Source organism: Octopus bimaculoides, chromosome 9 (assembly GCF_001194135.2).
Source record: "Octopus bimaculoides isolate UCB-OBI-ISO-001 chromosome 9, ASM119413v2, whole genome shotgun sequence".
Taxonomy (NCBI): domain Eukaryota; kingdom Metazoa; phylum Mollusca; class Cephalopoda; order Octopoda; family Octopodidae; genus Octopus; species Octopus bimaculoides.
The window spans coordinates 69,821,136-69,841,433 of NC_068989.1; the positions used below are offsets into that span (position 1 = coordinate 69,821,136).

Sequence of the window (20,298 nt, forward strand, 5' to 3'; positions counted from 1 at the left end):
GATTTATTGCAAATAACATTTGTTGTTTGCATTGAGTTTTGCATAACTACTATTCATAGATCTATGATATGCTGTTAAAATAATTTCTGTAAAAAATAATTTCTGTTTGCAACAAAGCTTTTTAAACTTTTAGTGTTGACGATACACCCTCAAAATATAAAACATTTTTTTGATGCTCTATGCTTTGTTAACAACACATAATTAACAAAATCAATAAATATGCAATTAAATAGATCTCACGTGTCAACCAGTCTAATTAAATGTATGTAGAGTTGTCAGACCTCAACAGCCAAATATTCAGTAAAATTGATCAGATTTTTACGACACACCCAGAGATTAACAGTGACACACTGCTATGAAATCTCCTGGTTTAGAGGTTTGGCTAAGTTTCAGAAGTTTAGTTTGATAGAGACAATTTACAGCTTAATTTTATACCTGTCTGCAAACCTCAAGTAGGTTTCATACTTAGCTAAGAGAAAAGTCAGGTATGCATCAAAATTGTTGTTAACTAGATAATTTTCAGAACATTGTCAATCTGATGTGTAGCCAACTGTGGAAATGACTACTAAGTTATGGAATTTTTATTCATACATAAAAAATATAAAGGTTCCCTCTTCTTTTTTTTCCTTTTTTTTTTTGTTTTTGTTTTTTGTCTTATTAAAATTGGAGAGCTAAAGTTGACCGCATTGTACAAATACAGAGGTGTTTTTAGATCAGAAATGTTATTCTCATATGAGAAAATATGATGTCAACAATAATCTGTTCCCAATATAAGTAACTGGGTATAACCCATAGCCTGTTAAGCCAAGATATCAATTCCTCAGCCAATCTGACATTCCAGATTTTTGTTAAACTTTGTTCTTTGGACTCTAGAGAGTGTAGCAAATAACTAAAGTGTCCAGAATATGAATCAGTGGTTTTTAACCCTATTCCTTATATTTCTGCTGAAATACACAGCCTTAGTTTTAATTACTTTTGAAATTATTATTGTCATTATTAATCTGGTGTTTGGAACTTAAATTGACTTGAAATTTTAATGGTAATGTTTTAATTTAAATCACTTTAAAACTGGAAAATTGTAACATAGAACTAGGGGTAGTCTCAGGTGGATTGGTATCAAAAGGGTTAAGTCTGAAACATAGTTTCAATGGGACTGAGTTTGTTTCAGTTGAATTTCAGTTATTTGTCACTATGGTATATTCCAGATATTTAGTAGGATCAGTAAAGTAAACTTCCATCAAATTTCTTGGTGCATATACAAAATGATGAAATTGATACTAATTTTCAAAAGAAAAATATTATCTTAAAATAAAATTGAAATGTCTTGTTTGTATAACTCCTCTTATGTCTCTGTCATTAACTTTACCTCCTCCTCCTCTATGATTCTTCCTCTGGCTCTGTGTATAGCATTCCTTTATTCATTGTCTGCTACTAAGCCTCTTGTGTATGCACACCCTGCATCTCTTATATTAACTCCTTTTGTATCATTCTTTTACTCTGTCTCTCCTTCTCTCTATATCAAGTAAAGTGTGACTAGAAAACTCAGATGACCAACTTGTAAATTGGCTATTATATAGCGATTGTAAGGTGGCATGCTGGCAGAATCATTAGCACATCAGGCAAAATGCTCAGTGGCATTTCATCCATTTTTATGTTCTGAGCAGAAATTCTGCCAAATTTAGACTTTGTCTTTCATTCTTTCAGGGTTGATAAGATAAGTGCCAGTTGAGCACCGGGGTTGATGTAATCGACTAGCTCTCTCCCACAAAACTGCTGGTCAAGTACCAAAATTTGAAACTGTTATAATACAGAGATTGGTCAGACCTCTAAACCTGAAACCAGATATTTTAGGTATGGATTATTAGTAGCTACTTGTTACCAGTAAGGAGAAACATGATATTATTTCCTAGTTTTTGTACATGTATATGTGCATGTGTTTAATGATGAATTTAATTTAAAATGATGTTTTGATAAAATTATTTTGGTTAGTTAAAACTTTCAAGGTATTAAATTTTTTTCATTCTTTTTTACTGTAAATTGAATCAAAGCTCATAGTAAGAAAAAAAAACAAAAAGCAAATTGCACTATTTAAAGCTGGTGGTCTTATATCAAAACCCAAAGGTTCAAAAGCACAGCTTTAAACTAATATAATTCTGAAAGTAGGGTGAAGACAAAATCTGTTTTTTGAAGTCTATATATATGTTAAATCATATTTATAGAGAAGAAAAATACACAGAAAATTGACATAAAAGGTGCAGGATAAGTGTACATACTAGGCTTTGTGGCATGAAATCAGTAAGGGAAAGCTACACATACACACAAGGAAAAAGAATCATAGAAGCAGAGGAAGAGAAGGAGTAAATGATAGTAGTTATGAGAAGAATTATACGGATAAGAAAATTTATATTTAATTTTGTTTTAAGCTAATATTTTTTTGTTTTTTGCTCCTGCATGGCCACAGTCAAATAAATGACTGAAACAAGTAAAAAAATAAAAGAATTTCATTATTTTATATAAACGCCAAGAAATTTGATAAAAGTTAAATCATAACTATTGTAAGCCGTATTTCCTGATATCTAAAAGTATGCTTCCAAGACAAGTTACACTTTTATATTTTGATCAAATATAAGATGCTCATAAATATGATATAGAATGAATCATAGACAAGATGCTGCAAAAAGAGAGAAGATGGAGAAATATTTCCCTGAGTAAAGCATGACATTAAATGTACACTGTTGAATATTTATAAAGGATGGTGGTAGGTGAGCAGTGTTAAGTGCACTTTTGAAATATTGAAAAATGACAGGTGGTTGGGATTATTAATTTGTCAAAAATGGGTTACAAAGGATTATTGATTTACCAAAACGGGTCATACAGGATAATTAATGTACTGAAATGGGTCAGAGTAGGTAATTCATTAATTTTCCTATATGGATCGCAGAGGATTATTTCCAAAATGGATCATAAAGGATTATTGCTAAAATGGGATGTACATGATTACTGGTTGACCAGGCTGGGTTGCGACAGTAGAATTTTAGCTTAAATCTTAGGATAAATACAATACATTAGGTAAATACTATGTCTAGTCATGCATTTATATTTTTAATTGGTTGGTCTGATAGATATATTTTTTACTTGTTTCAGTCATTAGACTGCAGTCATGCTGGTGCACCACCATGAAGAATATTTAGTTGAATGAGTCAATCCCAATCAGTCTCTTTTGCCAAACCACTAAGTTATGGGGATGTAAACATACCAACAAAGACACACATTTATATAAATACACACACACACACGATGGGCTCCTTTCAGTTTCTGTCAACCAAATCCACTCCTGTGACTTTGGTTAGCCTGAGGCTACAGTAGAAGACACTTACCCAAGGTGCCATGCAGCAGGATTGAACCTAAAACTACATACTTGCAAAGCAGGCTTCTTAACTATGCATCCATGTCTGTGTCTCCACACACATCAGAATGGGATGATTGGGTAGCAGCTGTTGAATTGACATGGCTGACTAGACATTGAACCTTTGTGGCAACAGTACCTTTTGGTGCTGGAATCACTGGTGCACACTCACACACACACACACACACAGGTGGGGAGGAGAGAATAAGAGGAGCTTTAAAACCTCGGATGTCAAATAAATTGGCATTGAATCAACAATGCCAAATAAGCATGTGTGTGTTCGTGTTTCTTGTCTTAAAACTGTGCATTTGTTGTAAATGAGTGTCACCATCACAAGCAGTATCATTTCATTTCTAGTCTTCCATTTAAGCAAGTCATGCCATAGAGAAATATTTGGTTGCTTGGAAACAGGCAAGGGTAGGCTTCAGGAAGAGGATTCATTTGTAGAAAATCTGTCTCAATGAATTTCATCTGACCCATGCAAGCATGGGAAATTGGACATTATGATGACAATGTCTATTATGAATAAGACGCATCATAACCTTTATTGTAATCAAAACAATTATAATATTTAAATACTAAGAAACAGAAAAAGAAGAGAGATAAGAAAGAAAAAGAAAAGAAAAAAGGGAGTTGAAACAGTAGAAGTTGAAGGAGGAAGGGGCAATGGGCCACACACCCCAGAAGAAATAGTCTGCTCAGCCGTACTCTGTGATAATGACAGTAATTGTGCTACCACAGAGAATGGCCAATGACTTGCTGCAGCAACCACTCCACCCCATGGGGCTCATTTCTCCAACTGGTTGCCATTATCCCGATTTTGCAGAGGAAATCAGTAGAACGGGGTCCAAGAATACCTGACAACTCAATGGCAACTGGCAGAAACTGACAGCAGCTGGTCAGACGCCTGTGTTTATTGATTGTTCTCTCCGTTATGCATAAGTGTAGATTGTTGATGTGTTGCATAGGTTGGGAATGAATTGTAGAGAGTTGTGGTTCTGGGGATGAAGACCTTGGAGAAAAATTCTCATGGCACTTGATTCTAATTCAAGATACATTCTGCTGAATAAAAAGATTGACTTAACTTGTAATTTAGGAAAAAATGTAGTTTACATATTCAAACCAAAACTTCGAATCTCTTAGGAATGCATTCAGTGTGTACAAAACAGACTTTTAATTTTGTTGTTTAGACAATGTATATTCATCAACATCATCTTCATTTTAACATCCACTTTTCCATTCTTGCTTGGGTGAGACAGAATTTGTTGAGGCAGATTTTCTATAGTCGGATGCCCTTCCTTTTGCCAACACTCACCTGTTTCCAAGCAAGGTAATGTTTCTCAATGTTCAGAGATAGCTTCATGAAAGCTTGGAAATAGACACCTGTTGTATGATGGTGACATCATTTACAATTGTCAAGATGAGGTGATACACATGTATACACATGTATACACATGTATACACATGTATACACACACAAAACGAGTTTCTTTCAGGTTCTGTCTACCAATGTTTCCATTGGCATGAGGTTTTTATTAAGATATATGCTTGAGGTGCCATGCAGTGGGACTGAACCCAAAACCATGTAATTTGGAAGCAAACTTGTTAACTACAGAGCCATGCTTGTATATTTATTGTTTTATGTAGATTTTAAAAAAATTATTTCATTATTTTGAATTAGATGTGTGTGAGAGAGAGAGAGAGAGAGAGAAGAGCAGAAAAAGATGTATTTTACAAATGTTTGTATGTATCAACATACATCACCAAATATATTACATAGGATATATATATATATATCCATTTGAATTGGATAATGTACATTACTGTGTTTGTTATTAGCTTCCGCAGTATGAAATGTAAGAACTGAGCCCAGAAATAAGCAGCTTTGTAATAGATACTGTAAAGCATTTCATATAGCTTTATATTGTTCATACCTATTGCAGGATATGTGCAAGTGTATGTATTTATGCGTGTGCTGGTGTATTGTGCTTATATATATATATATATATATATATATATATATATATATATATATATATATATATATAATATGTATTTGTGTGTGTGTGTATGTCTGCTTAATATTTGTGTAATTACTCCAGGCAGAACAACAGACATTTGTTCAGGCATTCTCATAGACATTGCTCTTTATGGATGCAGTAGTGAAAGCTCTTATGATTTAGAAGTACTGCCATTGAGTTGCAGTTGGATTAAATATGATTGTTCATAAAAGCATATTTTCATGCTGATTATCACATAATTAATAAGAATTTTTTTTTTTTATATATATAGTTGCAGGCATGTCTGACCATTATTTATATTGTTATCTGGTTTAAGTTTGAGGACGCAAGCTGATTAAAAAATAACATTAAATAGAAAAAGCACATTTTCATAAGCCTTTCCCTTCATGTTTTACTGAAGCTATTTTTAAAATTGAAGCAGTCATTTGTTTTTTGATATGTGTTGTGTTAGTGGTTTTTTTAATGGGGTTTTGTTTGCTTTTGAAGGGGACAAGATCGACACAATCCCATTATGATCACCATCATCATAAGTTCCATGTCAAGTTGCTTCTTGTCTGTTACTGTTGAGGATGCATTAAGAACAGTGGTTTGGCAGAATTGTTAGAGCATCGAAATAAAATGTTTTGTGGTATTTCTTCCAATTCTTTACATTCTCAGCTCAAATCCCTCAAAAGTCAACTAGACCTTTCATCTCTCTGCTGGTCAAGGAAATAAACTACTTTGAAATTTCTAGCCTTCTGTCTAAATCAAAAACCATTCTTAAGGATTCATTAATTTTAGATGATGCAAAGAATAAGTAGAAATGCCTTGATGATAGAAGTTGCTGAGTAGATTCACTGTTGAATTTCACAGGCATATCTTCCATTGTCTTATCTAAACACTATGATTTGGGCAAGAAAAATTACTGTAGATCTTACATGTCTGGTACCAAACATGTGAACAAAAGTGTTGAAACCATATTTGAATTGCTCTTGCATTTTGATTGTAAATTCTATACAAAAGTTCGTTTTCCTCCTTGTGTCCATGCATCGCATGAAAACACATTCCCTATATATTTCCATCCTTTAGCATTCAGATTACTCTGTCAAATGTAAGGCTTATTTATCCACATTGTTTTGAACTTAACATACATCATCTTTAGCTTTGAGATTTCAGTGATGTGATTGTTTATTTTTAGAAAGACATTGTAGGTCAGGTGTGAGAGACCCGATCTCGTCAGTTTGAACATAAAACAGGTAGAATATTTTGGGCCTAATATGGTTGGTTTGAATATTAAAGTGTTACTTAGTTTTCAAAAAGTTAAAATTTATAGGAATTTAGTAAAATATATAACCTTTTTTTTTATAAGTTATTGGTAGAACATAACAAAAGATTCTTATATAAAATCATGCAGGAAGGTTTGTTTTATGTTAGATATTAATAATAATTTTAAACAAGTAATTTTGTGTCTTAAAATGAAAGGTAGTCACAGACAGGTTAGTTTCCAGTGGCCTAATCTACCACATACATTCACCAAGTACATCACCTTTATGAAAATTGCTTTTCTCGTTGCCAGTGCTGCTGGAGTGGCTCCTTTGCAGGTGGCACGTAAAATACACCATTTTGAGCGTGGCCATTGCCAGTACCGTCTGACTGGCCTTTGTGCCGGTGGCACATAAAAGCACCCACTACACTCTTGGAGTGGTTGGCGTAAGGAAGGGCATCCAGCTGTAGAAACTGCCAAATCAAATTGGAGCCTGGTGTAGCCATCTGGTTCGCCAGTCCTCAGTCACATTGTCCAACTCATGCTAGCACGGAAAGTGGATGTTAAACAATGATGATGATGATATGTATATATATATATATATATATATATATATATATATATAAACTGTGATTTTTTTCTATTGCCTTTGCAGGCACAAAATGGTGATACTTTTAAAAATTTGCTAATGCTCTTTAAAAGGTCAAAAGTTTTTATTCTACAGGCTTTCAAAAGATCTTATTAGTTTATGAGGAAGAAACAACTTCTGTGACTGGCATGTTAGCCCAGTCCTACTGACTTTCTTGGGTGGGTGACAATGTATCGCCTAGTTTAACACCACCCACTACTTGGCTCTGAGGGAGGTGAGGGTACATTAACGGAGTTGACTTTGTTGCAAGCTTTTGCACTAGGTCTCTGATCTGACCATAACTTCCCCCTCTGGCTTTATATTGTAGGGTTCTATGGTTCTCTAAATATGGCTAGGATATTAGCATTCAAAAGTATATCTGAGATTTTTGGTGTTCTTTTGCTTTTTATGATATTGGCTTGGACTCATTCAGACTCAAAGGTATTCCTATAATATTTTCCTTTATAACCTTAATATACATGAAATTTCCATAATTGCCTTATTTCATGGATTACCTTTTGGTTATTTCCAGGTAACTCTTTATTTTTGTTGTGCATCGTATATCCCTGCAGTTCTTTCAGTTGGCTCTTTAATGTTCATGACAAAATTTACATAATTTCATATGGTAAAATGCTAAATGTCAGGAGAGATGGCCAACTGAATTTCAATATTGAATTGCCTGCCTCTAGCTCTTTAGTTACAAACATCTTGTTTTCATAAGTTCTGAATTAAAATCTTCCACCAGACCTTAGTCACAGTTTATGTTCCTAACACTAGCTTAATGATAAGTTATTTTACTAAATTCTTTGTTATATTTAAAATTAATTGAACGAAACACATTGAGCATCTCCAAAGAAATAAGGGTAACAGAAGGGTTAATGGTGTTTCTAATAAAGCCAGTTTATTCAACATCATCTTAGTCCACCTGACTATTAAGAGTTAAAGTTCACTACTCCCTCAGTTCACCTTATGGTTAGATCCAGTTGTTGATCGCTTGTCTTTAAAAGTTTATTCCATTTGAATTGCAATATTTGGTGATTTTGTAGCCCCATGGTATATGAATACATTGTTAATTCTGTAACTGTTTATGTTCAAGGAGTGTAAGTAACAGTTGAGAGCCCTGACCTGCCTGTTTTCTTAAAAAGAAATCACTTTCAACTTCCATCAAGCTTTACTGAATAACATTCTGTTATTAATAATTTGTTGCATGCACAGAGAACAGTGAAAAATCAAAACAGTGACATAACAAAAATGACATAATATATTCATTCTTAAGAAGTTTGTCTCCATAGACAAAATACATCTGTGATTAGTGTGTTCCTATTCAAATCTGACAGAACATATTGAGAATGATTATGGATGCCATTATTCTTTTATTGCACTAACTGCAATGCCTTTTCTTGTTTAATATAATATAGATCTTTTGTTGTAAGATGGCTTTTAATGAACAATATAGATGTGATCTAAGTTACATAATGCTGTAACTATGTGATCACTATAAATGAATCGTTTTTGTTTGTTCTTTTTGTGTGTTTGTTTTCAGAACTAGATCATGTTTATATGTGACTGCTTTTCTAAACCAAAGCAAAAAAAAAAAAAAAAATTCAGTTACAAAAACTTCTTTAATTTTATTTACTATTTATTGCAGTTTTTTTTAAATATCATTTGTTAATAAATATATTAAAAACTCTTTTGTTTTTATTTTAATTGTTAACTGACAGTTTAATTACTTAGAGTTAAATCCTCTTTTTAGTCTGCTTCATTAGGTATCCATATTGCTTTTGTTTTGTATTGTTTTCCACTCACTTTTATGTCTTCCTTTAAAATAACATTTTCAAGATCTATAAAATAGATTGTTTTTCAAAAAGCAACATAATTTATTGATTCCAATTAATAACTTTGAAACTCTCCATCATTGATGGTAACATCAATTTTTTAACATATTATTAAACATTTTGTGTTTCTGTTTTTTTCTTTTTGGGGGTGGGGTAGTGGTATTGTCTTTATTTTTTTGTTTTTGTTTTTTGTAGTAATTCTTAATGTTGTAAATCTTTGGATATTGTAGTTTATATCAGTTTTTATTCTTCTTTAAATGTTAAACTTTGAATTATAACTGTAAAAGGTTCTAATCAAGAAATTTTCTTCATGCAAGTTTTTCAAGGTATATCTTTAGGTGACTGCTTGCTTTTTTATCCTGATTTCCATTTTTCCTCTCCTTTGAGCAAAATCTTAAATTATGTCTTTTTATTTTCTTTTAGTGCCAGCGAGCTTGGATTGAGAGAGTCTTTTGTAAACGAGAATGTATTAGATTTATTCCCAGTTCCAGAGATCACTCAAAGTAAGACTTTTTTCGTTATTTTATCACATGTTAACACTGAACAAGAGAACTTTTACTGACTTGCATCTTACTTGCTTTGGAATAATTTGTGGGTCACTCTACTTTAAACTTTCATTGGTTTCTGCCCTTTCCCCCTAATTTTTTTATATTTTGATATACCTTAATTTTTTTTTTTTAATAATCACTAAAAATGTTCCTGTAAGATTTTCCCATGGGGAGCTAGAACAACATGAAACGAAGTGTTTAGCTCAAAAAGACAACATGCCACCCAACCTGGGAATCGACCCCATGATCTAGCAATCATGAGTGCAACAGCCTAACCACTAGGCCATGTACCTTCACCTGTATGTATATATCATAAATATTTAAAATCCAACTTAAAGAGCTGTAGAGATGTACTGTGCAAGACAAAGAATTGTCCAGTAATAATTTTGAACTCATATATCAAAAAAGACAATTGTGGAAAAATAATATATTAAAAGCATTAGTATTGTTACTTTTTTTTTATATCAAAATAGCAGATCTTTAATTAGCTTGAGTCTAACTAATGCCATTTTTGGAATCAACATTCTAAATATACTCAATCAAGTCTTACTTCTGAGGAAACAAAATGTAAGGCACAACTGATGTCCTGAATTTCAATGCATTATTGTATACATCGGTATATAAAGAGGTATCTTGTGTCTCCAAAAATAGAGATGATGGGGGATAAAATCAATATATTACAATTGTGCACCCTGGATAATGTAAATTAATATATTTCTTTAAAAATTATTTGATAGATAAGCAAGCCAAAACCATGTCATAAAAGGAACAAACTAAAGATTAAATCATTGTTAACCAAAAAAGAAAAATTAAGAGGAAATATGATAAAAAAGAACTTCCTTAAAGTTAGTCTCTTTATTCATGTATAACCAGTATATTTTTTCCAAATTTTTAAACCCAGATACACATTGTACATGAGAACTAAACTGTTACACCTACCTTTGTATTAAAGCTCTTATTGTACACAATTTGTCTCATGAAATGACACATGAAACACTGGTGGGAGTAAAATGTTTTATCACGATTTATAATTTTAAATGTTGTTTCATTGTATTAAGATACTGTTTTGTTTTGTATTTAATTCTTTTTTAAATTAATAAAAAAACAGTTTTGGTGAGACTAAATTCCAAAAGTTTAGAAACAGTCACTTAATGTGGAAATAAGTGTCATGTTGATAATGTGTTCACTACTCTGTTGGTAATGTGCATTCACTACTATGTTGGTTATATGTGTTCACCATAAAACATAAAAATCTGCAGATATCCAGTTGTTATTTAATCGCAGGTTTGCCCTTATCCAGCAGACCTATGTTGAAAAGTATACATCCTGACCACCCCATCATGTTTTCAAATATAGGGTTTTATTCTTGGTGTTCTGTTTTTCAAAAAAATGCTTGAATATGATTTGAGGGAGATTTGTTTGTTATTTCTAGCAGTTTTATTGATCACATAAATGTTACCCCACAAGCCTGAACAAATATTTGTTGTGGTTTAATAGTAGGTCTTAAGACCTAATTCACAATAATCTTGCTGTTATGATTTGCTGTTGCCACATCTCCATCACCTGTAAAAACTTGTAAAAAGCCACATAAAGTTCAGCGTATATAAAGGTATTTTTACAAAGTGGTTATGTTCTCCAGGAACCAGTTAATTTCAGTAAAGTAATGCTTTCATAATTTGATATACGACAACACAGATCAGTAGACAGTATGTTATTACACTAAATGTGATATATCTTCTTTATGTTTTTACTTTTGCCTTTATCACTCCTTGCAGATGTTGTTGTGGACGGGAAGAAGATAGACATGTTGCCCTTACACGGGAAATTGCTGCTGACTATACAGAAGAACGTTGGCATCCGCTCCGCCACACTGAAGTGAAACCAACAGATGCTTATGGGACAATAGAATTTCAGGGAGCCCCACATCCAAGTAAAGCACAGGTAAATCACTTCATTCTGTTGTTATCAATGTACAATGCTGTTAGGACGGCTATCCAGTTTTAACATATACATCATCACAACCATTTTAACCCTTTTAGCATTCGCATTATTCTGTCAAATGTAATGCTTATTTATTCACATTCTATTGAATTAATCACGCATTATCTTGTAGCTTTGAAATTTCAATGATGTATTTGTTTACTTTTAGAATGAGATTGTAGGGTAGGTGTATGGTACTGGATTTGGCCAGTTTGAGCATTAAACAAGTAGAACATTTTGGCCAGATATGGCCAGTTTAAATGCTAATGGCTAATGTCTGGTTTTCCATGGGCTTGCATGGGTCAGATGAGATTCATCAAGGCAGATTTTCTATGGCTAGATATTTCTTCCTGCTGCCAACCCTCATCTATTTTCAAATCGGGTACTATTTCCCTGTGAGCAGACATGTTTTTCACAGTAGACTGGAAACAAATAACATCGCTTATATGATGGTGGCACTCATTTACAACCATCACATTATCAAGAGAAAGGTTCATGCATGCACGCGTGCGTGCACACACACACATACACACACACACACACAAGACAAACTTCTTTCAGTTTTTGTTTACCAAATCCACTCACAGGACTTAGTCAGCCTAAGGCTATAGTAGAAGACACTTGTCCAAGGTGTCACTTTGTGAGACTGAACCTAAAACCACATGGTCTGGAAGCAAGCATCTTTATCACACGGCTACAACTGTGCCTATTCTTCAGAATTATGCAATTCAATGCCTAGAATAGAATAATGCGCATAAAATGTGAATGTGACAAAGAAAAATAGCAGTAAAATTGATATAAAAGGAGATATATTCCATCTGTACACTCCGTTAAACCTATATGCTGCTAAGATTACCCATTACACATTTGTTAAATTAATTTAGAAGATGGATTTTAATTATATGGTTTAACCAAATCTTTTTTCTTTTTTAAATCTAAAATGGAATAACTTCCATTTTAATGATGCATCTTTTACATCATTATCCTTCTTGTCATAATTTAACATCTGATTTCCTTGTTGGCATGGGCTGAAGAGTTTGACAGTCTGAGGAGGACTGTTGTGCATCATTGTCTTCTTTGGCATAGTATCTCTGACTAGATCCCCAACCTAATCCTCTACTTAACACCATCTTTACTAAGTGGATTGAATGTTTTTTTTTCATAGCAACAACACTAGTAATAAGTGCCTCATAACTTGTAAAGTTGTGGCCCATATAAGTGAAGGAAAATAGAGAAGAGGAATATTTTGTTATCTTCAACCAATTTAGGTGAGTTATGAGTGCAAAAGACTTTTCTTTTTTTTTAATACAGATTTTAGAACCATTTTGAAGATATAAATCTACTGATATACTCTCGCATACTAAGACATCTTAAGATCCCCTTCTTTTATCATTACTGCTATTACCATCACCATTGTCATTATAGATATGTAATAGATAAAAGATAGAAAGGTGTGTCGTTTATTGTATCCAGTGTTTGCTCATTATTTTAGGTTCACATCTAACAATTGTTGACTGCATTTTCATCAGAATACATTGGTGCCTACCACTTTTAGTTGTTGTATACCCCTCCCCATAAAGAAAAAAAATTAGCAAAAGCACCGACTCCTTCATTTTCCACCCCTTTTATATTTTACTATCTTTTGTCCAAAACTCCCACCGTTGCTAATTATGTCAACAAGAACTATTTACTGTTCCAGAAGTCCTTGACTTATGATAAGTACCCTCATTGCTAATGTTTCCATAACCAACAAATTTAAAATCCAGTTACCTGCTAATCTATCAAAGATCCACTATACTTCTGTATATTCATTGCTAGCTTTGTATTTTCTCTCCACCACATGTCGAGCAAGACACATACACGGTGTGCAAGCATTATAGCATTATAGACTACATTTGTGGAAAACTTGTTATTTGCTATGTGTATCACAGCTGTAACTGTTTATTTGAAACATTTACAAGAATATCATTTCAAAAATTCATAACTTTGGTAAAGTGCTTGCCATAGTCTTAAGAATATTGGTGTAAAAGTTAACAAAAACATGAAAAACCAACTATTATTAATTGATTTTAGATATAATTCTTCTTCAGCTTGCTATAAATGATAAGGTGTGTTTGGTGAGCTGTGGTTTTTAAGAAAAAAATGTTTGCTATCATTTGCCCTGCAATGATTATTAGTCCAGCTGCCATGCAAAGCTGCGGACATCGTCTGCTTTTCTTTAATCTCTCGATCAATAAACTTGTTCTTGGTCTAGTATCACTCTTAGTGGTTAGTTCAGTGATGTGTATTTTAGTTTATTCACATTTCGTCGCATTAGAAGAATATTATGATTGGAAGAAGTTCGTTGCTAAAGTTGTTTACAATTATTGAATTTTTTTTGTTTTCATTTTAGGTAAAAAAAAAACAAAAAAAACTGAAGTGATATTTAAGTTTGATTTTGTTATTGCTGCACTAATGTTTTCGGAAAATATTAACGACAACTTTGTTACCTGATTAGCTGTATGCATTTGTGCTTTGAATTTCCCCCAAAAAAAATTAATAAATAGAATATTGATAATACATAAAAAAATAATAATAATAACATCCATTTATATATTTTCAAAAATTGCTATTAATCAATAAAATTCCATTTATTTTATAACAATAAACAAATGAATTATTTTATTATTTTCATAAATCATTATTCTTCAAAGGTTTGTCATGTGTTTTTCATGGTATGAATCCAACAAAATTTCTCAAATTCTTCAATTTCTATTGAGTTTCCTTTTTTCCCCGCTTTCTACTTAAATATCTAGTGTTTTCCTAACTATGATATAATTATATTTAGTTTGTTTTAATTTGCATATTGTAAATTATGTTTTATATTATTAGTAATGTATGGAAATAATAGAGTATGCAAATAAATTCTGTAAAAACGGCTTATTTTGTTGAGATAATAATTAGGATAACTTTGTACGTGCTTATATGCACTCTGTTCGTAACAGAGTCAGGTGAATTGTCCTTTATGCTTAGCAAATACTATCACTTAAGTAAATCTGTAATATTCTTCCATGGTCTGAGTGTAACACTAAAACTATGGAATCAAATCAGGAACATAATCAATTGTATATATGGTAACACAATGTAAAGCAGTTACATGCTGTAAAATGGTTGGCATTGGGAAGGGCAAACCATGCCAAAGCTGACATGGAACATAATACAGTTCTGTAGCTCACTGGATCCTGTCAAACCATCCAACCCATGTCAGCATGTTAAATGACAATGATGATGTAAGGCAATTGACTGATCGATAAATATTTTAAATTAGGTGTGTTAAATAAATTAATGATATATTTATTTTTGAATCACAACTCAGAGGAGCAACTGCTGTACTTTGTTTAATGGTACCCTGAGTTTAAGTCAAACCACTCTCGTTTTTCACCAATATGAAAATAAGGATGTTAAGAAAGCATATAAAAATTTATTAAAACTTTACCAGCACAGTAGAATAGTATAGATAAATTATGTTTTCAATTTCATTCCATATTTAAGGTTGCTTATTTCTTTTACAATAAAAATAAACAATTGCAGTGGGGAAGGTGTTTATAAGCCATTTAAAATAACACAAAAACCGTTAGATTCACTTCAACATTTAAATTTAATTTGTCAAAATATTTTCGTCGCTTTGAGACCACGACCTGTTCACTGAAAGATAATAGATAACAACTCCCAAAGTAGATGAGGCAACAAGTGTATAACCTAGAATATAGTTTGCAAAGATGTTCTCTCCTAACATTGTACCTTCAGTATTACTACCTATATAGAATAAGTTCTCTTATATTTTCTACATTTCACTTGAAAGTAGACCTTCCCTGTCCTCAATGGTGTGATCATTCAATCTGAATAAACTGTACATTTTTATTTTGAAAAGTTTGTAAATGCATGAATTTGAATGAGAGTTATTTATCTAGAGAAAAATAATATTTGAATTACAACATTAATAAGAAGCAATGTTTGAGTTAAATGTATTGTAGAAGTGGTGTTATGCTTATGTTCTTGTAAGAAATTTCTTTGGTCACATATGTAGTGTGAATGGAGATTGTTACTGATATAAAAGAAAGAAAATTAACATATTTTATTAGATACCTGGTGACTTCAAGATGCAGTAAATCAATAACTCATTCAATTGAAAATATCTTATATTAAGACCGGCTGAAACAAGAGTAGACAATAACCAGTGTTCTTGCTCTGGTTGATGACTGCAGAGAAGAAAATGAGAGATTTGAGTTTTGCTTTTATAGTCTGTGCATGGCTGAGAGGTTCTGCCTTGTCATTGGTCCAAATGACCAGTGAAGGTTAAGGAATGACTACAAGTTCATCTGGTTACATGAGATGGCTTTTCATTAACCACTTTCTAGATTTCTTCAAAAAGCAGTAACCGAAAAATATGAAAGCGAAACAAAAAACAGTAATGAAAATCAAACTATCATACAAATATACTCAGAGGAGAGAGTGTCATAGATGGTGTGTCACTGAAGAGATTAACAGAGGATCTCCTATGTATACATGTGTAAGATGCAACTGGAGCTTGAATGATGTGTGATGTGCAGGTGGGGTGTGCATTATGTTTGTGCAAGTTGCAAGTGGAGTTTACACATGTGCAGACACAAGATGCGAATGATTTCTGCTTGATGTGTATGTAAGATGTAAGCAGGTTCTGTCTGAAGTGTGTGCAAGATGCAAGTAGGGTCTATCTAGTGTGTAAGATGTGTAGTCTGCATGTGTGCATCTGCAAAATGCAAGTGGGTTCTGCCTGATGTCTGTGCATAATGCCAGTAGAATCTACATGATGTGGGTACAAGATGCAAGTGGGGTCTATATGCATGTGTCTGCTAGATGCAAGTGGATTCTATCTGATATACACACACCAGATGCAAGTGGATTGTGCATACACCAAATGCAAGGGAGATTTGTACAAAGTGACTGAGGAATGGTATTAGTGTTTTACTGTGAATACAATTAGGGGTTTACTTTCCTTGGAACCACATGTTTTCTGTGAAAGCTGAGTTAGTTTGCAAGCTGAAATAGTTTTCTTATAAAGTTCTGTAGTATTAACTGCAGCTGTGAAAGGTGATGTCTATATAAAGATATTGAGGTAATATCATTGAGCTTACCTAGGTTCTTGATATGAGTTCATATTGGTCCCTGTTAGGGATTATCTGAGTCACATGGTGATTACTACTACAGTTGGTACTTCATAGCTCGTCTGTTGTCCTCAGCAAGTTTGCACTATTTCTAGCTGAAGTGAGAGCCTATAATGTGGGTGTAGAGTGTATCTTGTAATATTATTTTATGAATCGGGAAATTGGGGTTCCATGTGTAAACCAGAAAGGAGTTAGCTTTATGTTTACAACCAATTGAAATATTGGTGCCATTTGAATCACCATAGTTACAGCAGTAAGTTAGAACATAGATTTGGTAGATGTTATAAGAAAAGAGACCTGTTTGACTATTACAAATTATTACAAGTCAAGGTTGCTAATGTAGAAAATATGGATACAACAAAACATTATACTTAGGTTCTCTCATATTTTTTATGTACCAGTAAAAGGTTGACCTCTATAGGCCTAATTTGTATAATAATTTGCTGTTATTAACCAGCCTGTTTAATTCCAAAAATGTTTTAGGATTGGAGCAAGAAAAATTTTCAGTTATAACACCCATAAGAAACAATGTTTGAGTTAAAAGTGATGTAGAAGTAGTTGTATTATGAATAAGTTCTAGAAATACTGTTCTTTTAGATCACATGTGAATGGAAAGCATTGCTGAAATAAGAGACTGGAAATAAACATACTTGGTCAGATACCTTACAGAATTGAGATACAACAAATCAATGTCTCATTCAACTGAAGCATATCTAGTAATAAAACTAACTGAAACAAAAGTAGACAGTAAAGAGTTTCACCATTTCCTGCTCTAGAGAGAGTCATTCAGCAGCTATATAGCCATACACTGGCCACTTATGTAGCCAGTGTATGGCTATATAGCTGTTGAATGACTTCACCTGGTTGCATGAGGGAGGATCACCACATACGTAATGATGTACAAAACTACCGTCATTATCATTGTTTTAGCATCCACTTTTTCATGCTTGCGTAGCTCAGGCAGAATTAGTTGGTAAATTATTTTATTGTTGGATGCCCGCCCTGTCACCAGCTCTCACCTGTTTCCAAGTTAGCTAAAACAACAGCAATGATAAACAGAACCAATATTTAAGCAATTTTGTAACTAATGTAACAACTGCTGCTGATTTTGCACACACTTCAATTGGTCACACTGTCGTGCAGTTGAAGTCTTTTAATTGACATCCACATATCCTACATATTCAAACATCACCAACCATTGATGAGACGTCTGGTATTTATTGTATGCTTTTTTAAAGTGATTATAGATGTAGACACAGCTTCACAACCACAGGGCTTTGGGTTCAGCCCCCGTGTAACACCTTGGACAAGTGTCTTCTGCTTTAACTCCAGATTGACTTGTGATTAGTGGTTCTGGTAGAAGGAAATTGAAAGAGTTTATATTTATTCTTTCGTTATTGGCTGACATCATCAAGAGTTAAATACTAAACTGACTTTTCTTAGAATAATATATTTCTTCATAATACTCTTTTCGTATCTGTTTATTAGAAGTATTTTCCTAGTTCGCTTTGAATTTAGCATGTTTTGGATTACCTTGATAATGTGTTAGCATATATTTTTGAATATATTAATTTGACTGGTATTTTATGCCTGTTTTTTCTGTATCTAAATATTCCGGCACAATAAAAACAATCAGTGGTAATGTATGGTGTAATCACCAATTAAAACTCTGGTTGTCTCCATTCTTATTTGTGTTATATATATATTAATGTTTGCTTTTATGTTCATTTATAATGAAAACAAAATTACATTAATCTGAAAATAGAGTATAAATTTATTATGCTTTAACAGGAATAGTATTGACAGTTTGATGATGGCTTAGCTGGCCAAACCTTTGAAGTCATTCTTAATACTATACTTGTTAAAAGAATAAAATATATATTGTGTGTGTGTGTGTGTGTACTTGTATACACACACATGTATATGTATGTGTGTATTTGTGACTTCTTGTCTTATGACTGTCGCCTTCATACAAGTGGTACTTTTCATTTTCAATCTTCTATAAAAATATGTCCAGCTAGGGTTGAATATAAACTTACCTGAAAGCAGGTGAAGGTTAGAAAAGGAGGTGCATCTGACCGCACAAAATCTGCCTCAACAAGTACCATCTAACCCATGCAAGCATGGAAAAGTTGATATTATTAATAATAATAATAATGATGGTGGTGGTGGTGGCAGTGGCGGCAGTGGTGGTGGTTCAGGTTAAAATAACTAATTTTGTAAGGTTTTGAATTTTATATGTGTATGAGTGAGTGAGTGTTTTTCTCTTTTGGTCATAAGTTTTGTTAGAATTGGCATCTGTAAATTTCATAAATCCTATCCAAGCTGTTGAAATTTTTGTACTGAAAATAATGTCATTAGATTCCCAGTTGGAAAATGTTCGCACCTGTATGTTTTTTTTTATAGTTTTTTTTTTATCAATTACCACACAAATAAAGGTAGATATATATCTACAATATTCCCATACATCCTGGTTTTATTATAGATTCTTCATTTAAACCATAATGTTATTATTTTAGCTTATTCCAAAAATGATTAATAACTCCATTCAGAATTATATTCAGTGGAGTGTTCATAAATATATTCTTAGATGTCATATATTTTGTCATTGCATTCACTTTTACAAAATATTACTTAAATATCTTTTTTTTTTTCTTTTTGTCTTCTTAAAATACTTTTTAGAATTTGCTATTGAGTAATTAAGACTATTGAATTGTTGATAGTAGAATTTATATATCGTTTGGGGGAGGTAGTATAGAAAAATATCTTGCAAGCAAAAGTGTGTATGCACACATCTTCATACATAGGTAATACAGTTCTCTATGGTGTAGTGGTTAAGAGCACGGGCTACTAACCCCAAGATTCAAAGTTCAATTCCAGGCAGTGACCTGAATAATAATAATAATAATAACATCGAAAAATACCTTAGAAATGAGAACCCAGGTTCAAAATTTCCCCAAGACACCTGATGAAGGCTGAAGGGTATGTCAGCCGAAAAGTGTTAACAACAAACAAGATGAGGACAAATATCCGTCAAATGTAAATAATGTAAATAGTTACATACATAGGTGTTTCTTCTCAATGAAAATTGCCTGCTGTTAGATATTGAGTAAATGTCCTTTACTATAACCCAAGGCCAACCAAAGCCTTGTGAGTGGACTTGGTTGAAGGAAACTGAAAGAAGCCTGTCATGTGTAGGTGTTTGTATATGTATGTATGTACATATCATCATCATCATCATCGTTTAACGTCCGCTTTCCATGCTAGCATGGGTTGGACGATTTGACTGAGGACTGGTGAAACCGGATGGCAACACCAGGCTCCAGTCTGATTTGGCAGAGTTTCTACAGCTGGATGCCCTTCCTAACGCCAACCACTCAGAGTGTGTAGTGGGTGCTTTTACGTGTCACCCGCACGAAAACGGCCACGCTCGAAATGGTGTCTTTTATGCGCC

General features: G+C 33.0%; 1 protein-coding gene across 5 annotated transcripts in view; it reads left to right on the plus strand.

Moving 5' to 3' along the window:
* LOC106881649 (transient receptor potential cation channel subfamily M member 3) overlaps window positions 1-20,298 on the plus strand; it is a 662,626-nt gene that overhangs the window by 442,724 nt on the left and 199,604 nt on the right. For all 5 annotated transcript variants that reach the window (XM_052970748.1, XM_052970745.1, XM_052970746.1 and 2 more), the window contains 2 exons: window positions 9,557-9,636; window positions 11,457-11,622. In XM_052970748.1, the coding sequence (XP_052826708.1) occupies window positions 9,557-9,636; window positions 11,457-11,622 (246 nt within the window). The remainder of the gene's footprint in view (window positions 1-9,556; window positions 9,637-11,456; window positions 11,623-20,298) is intronic.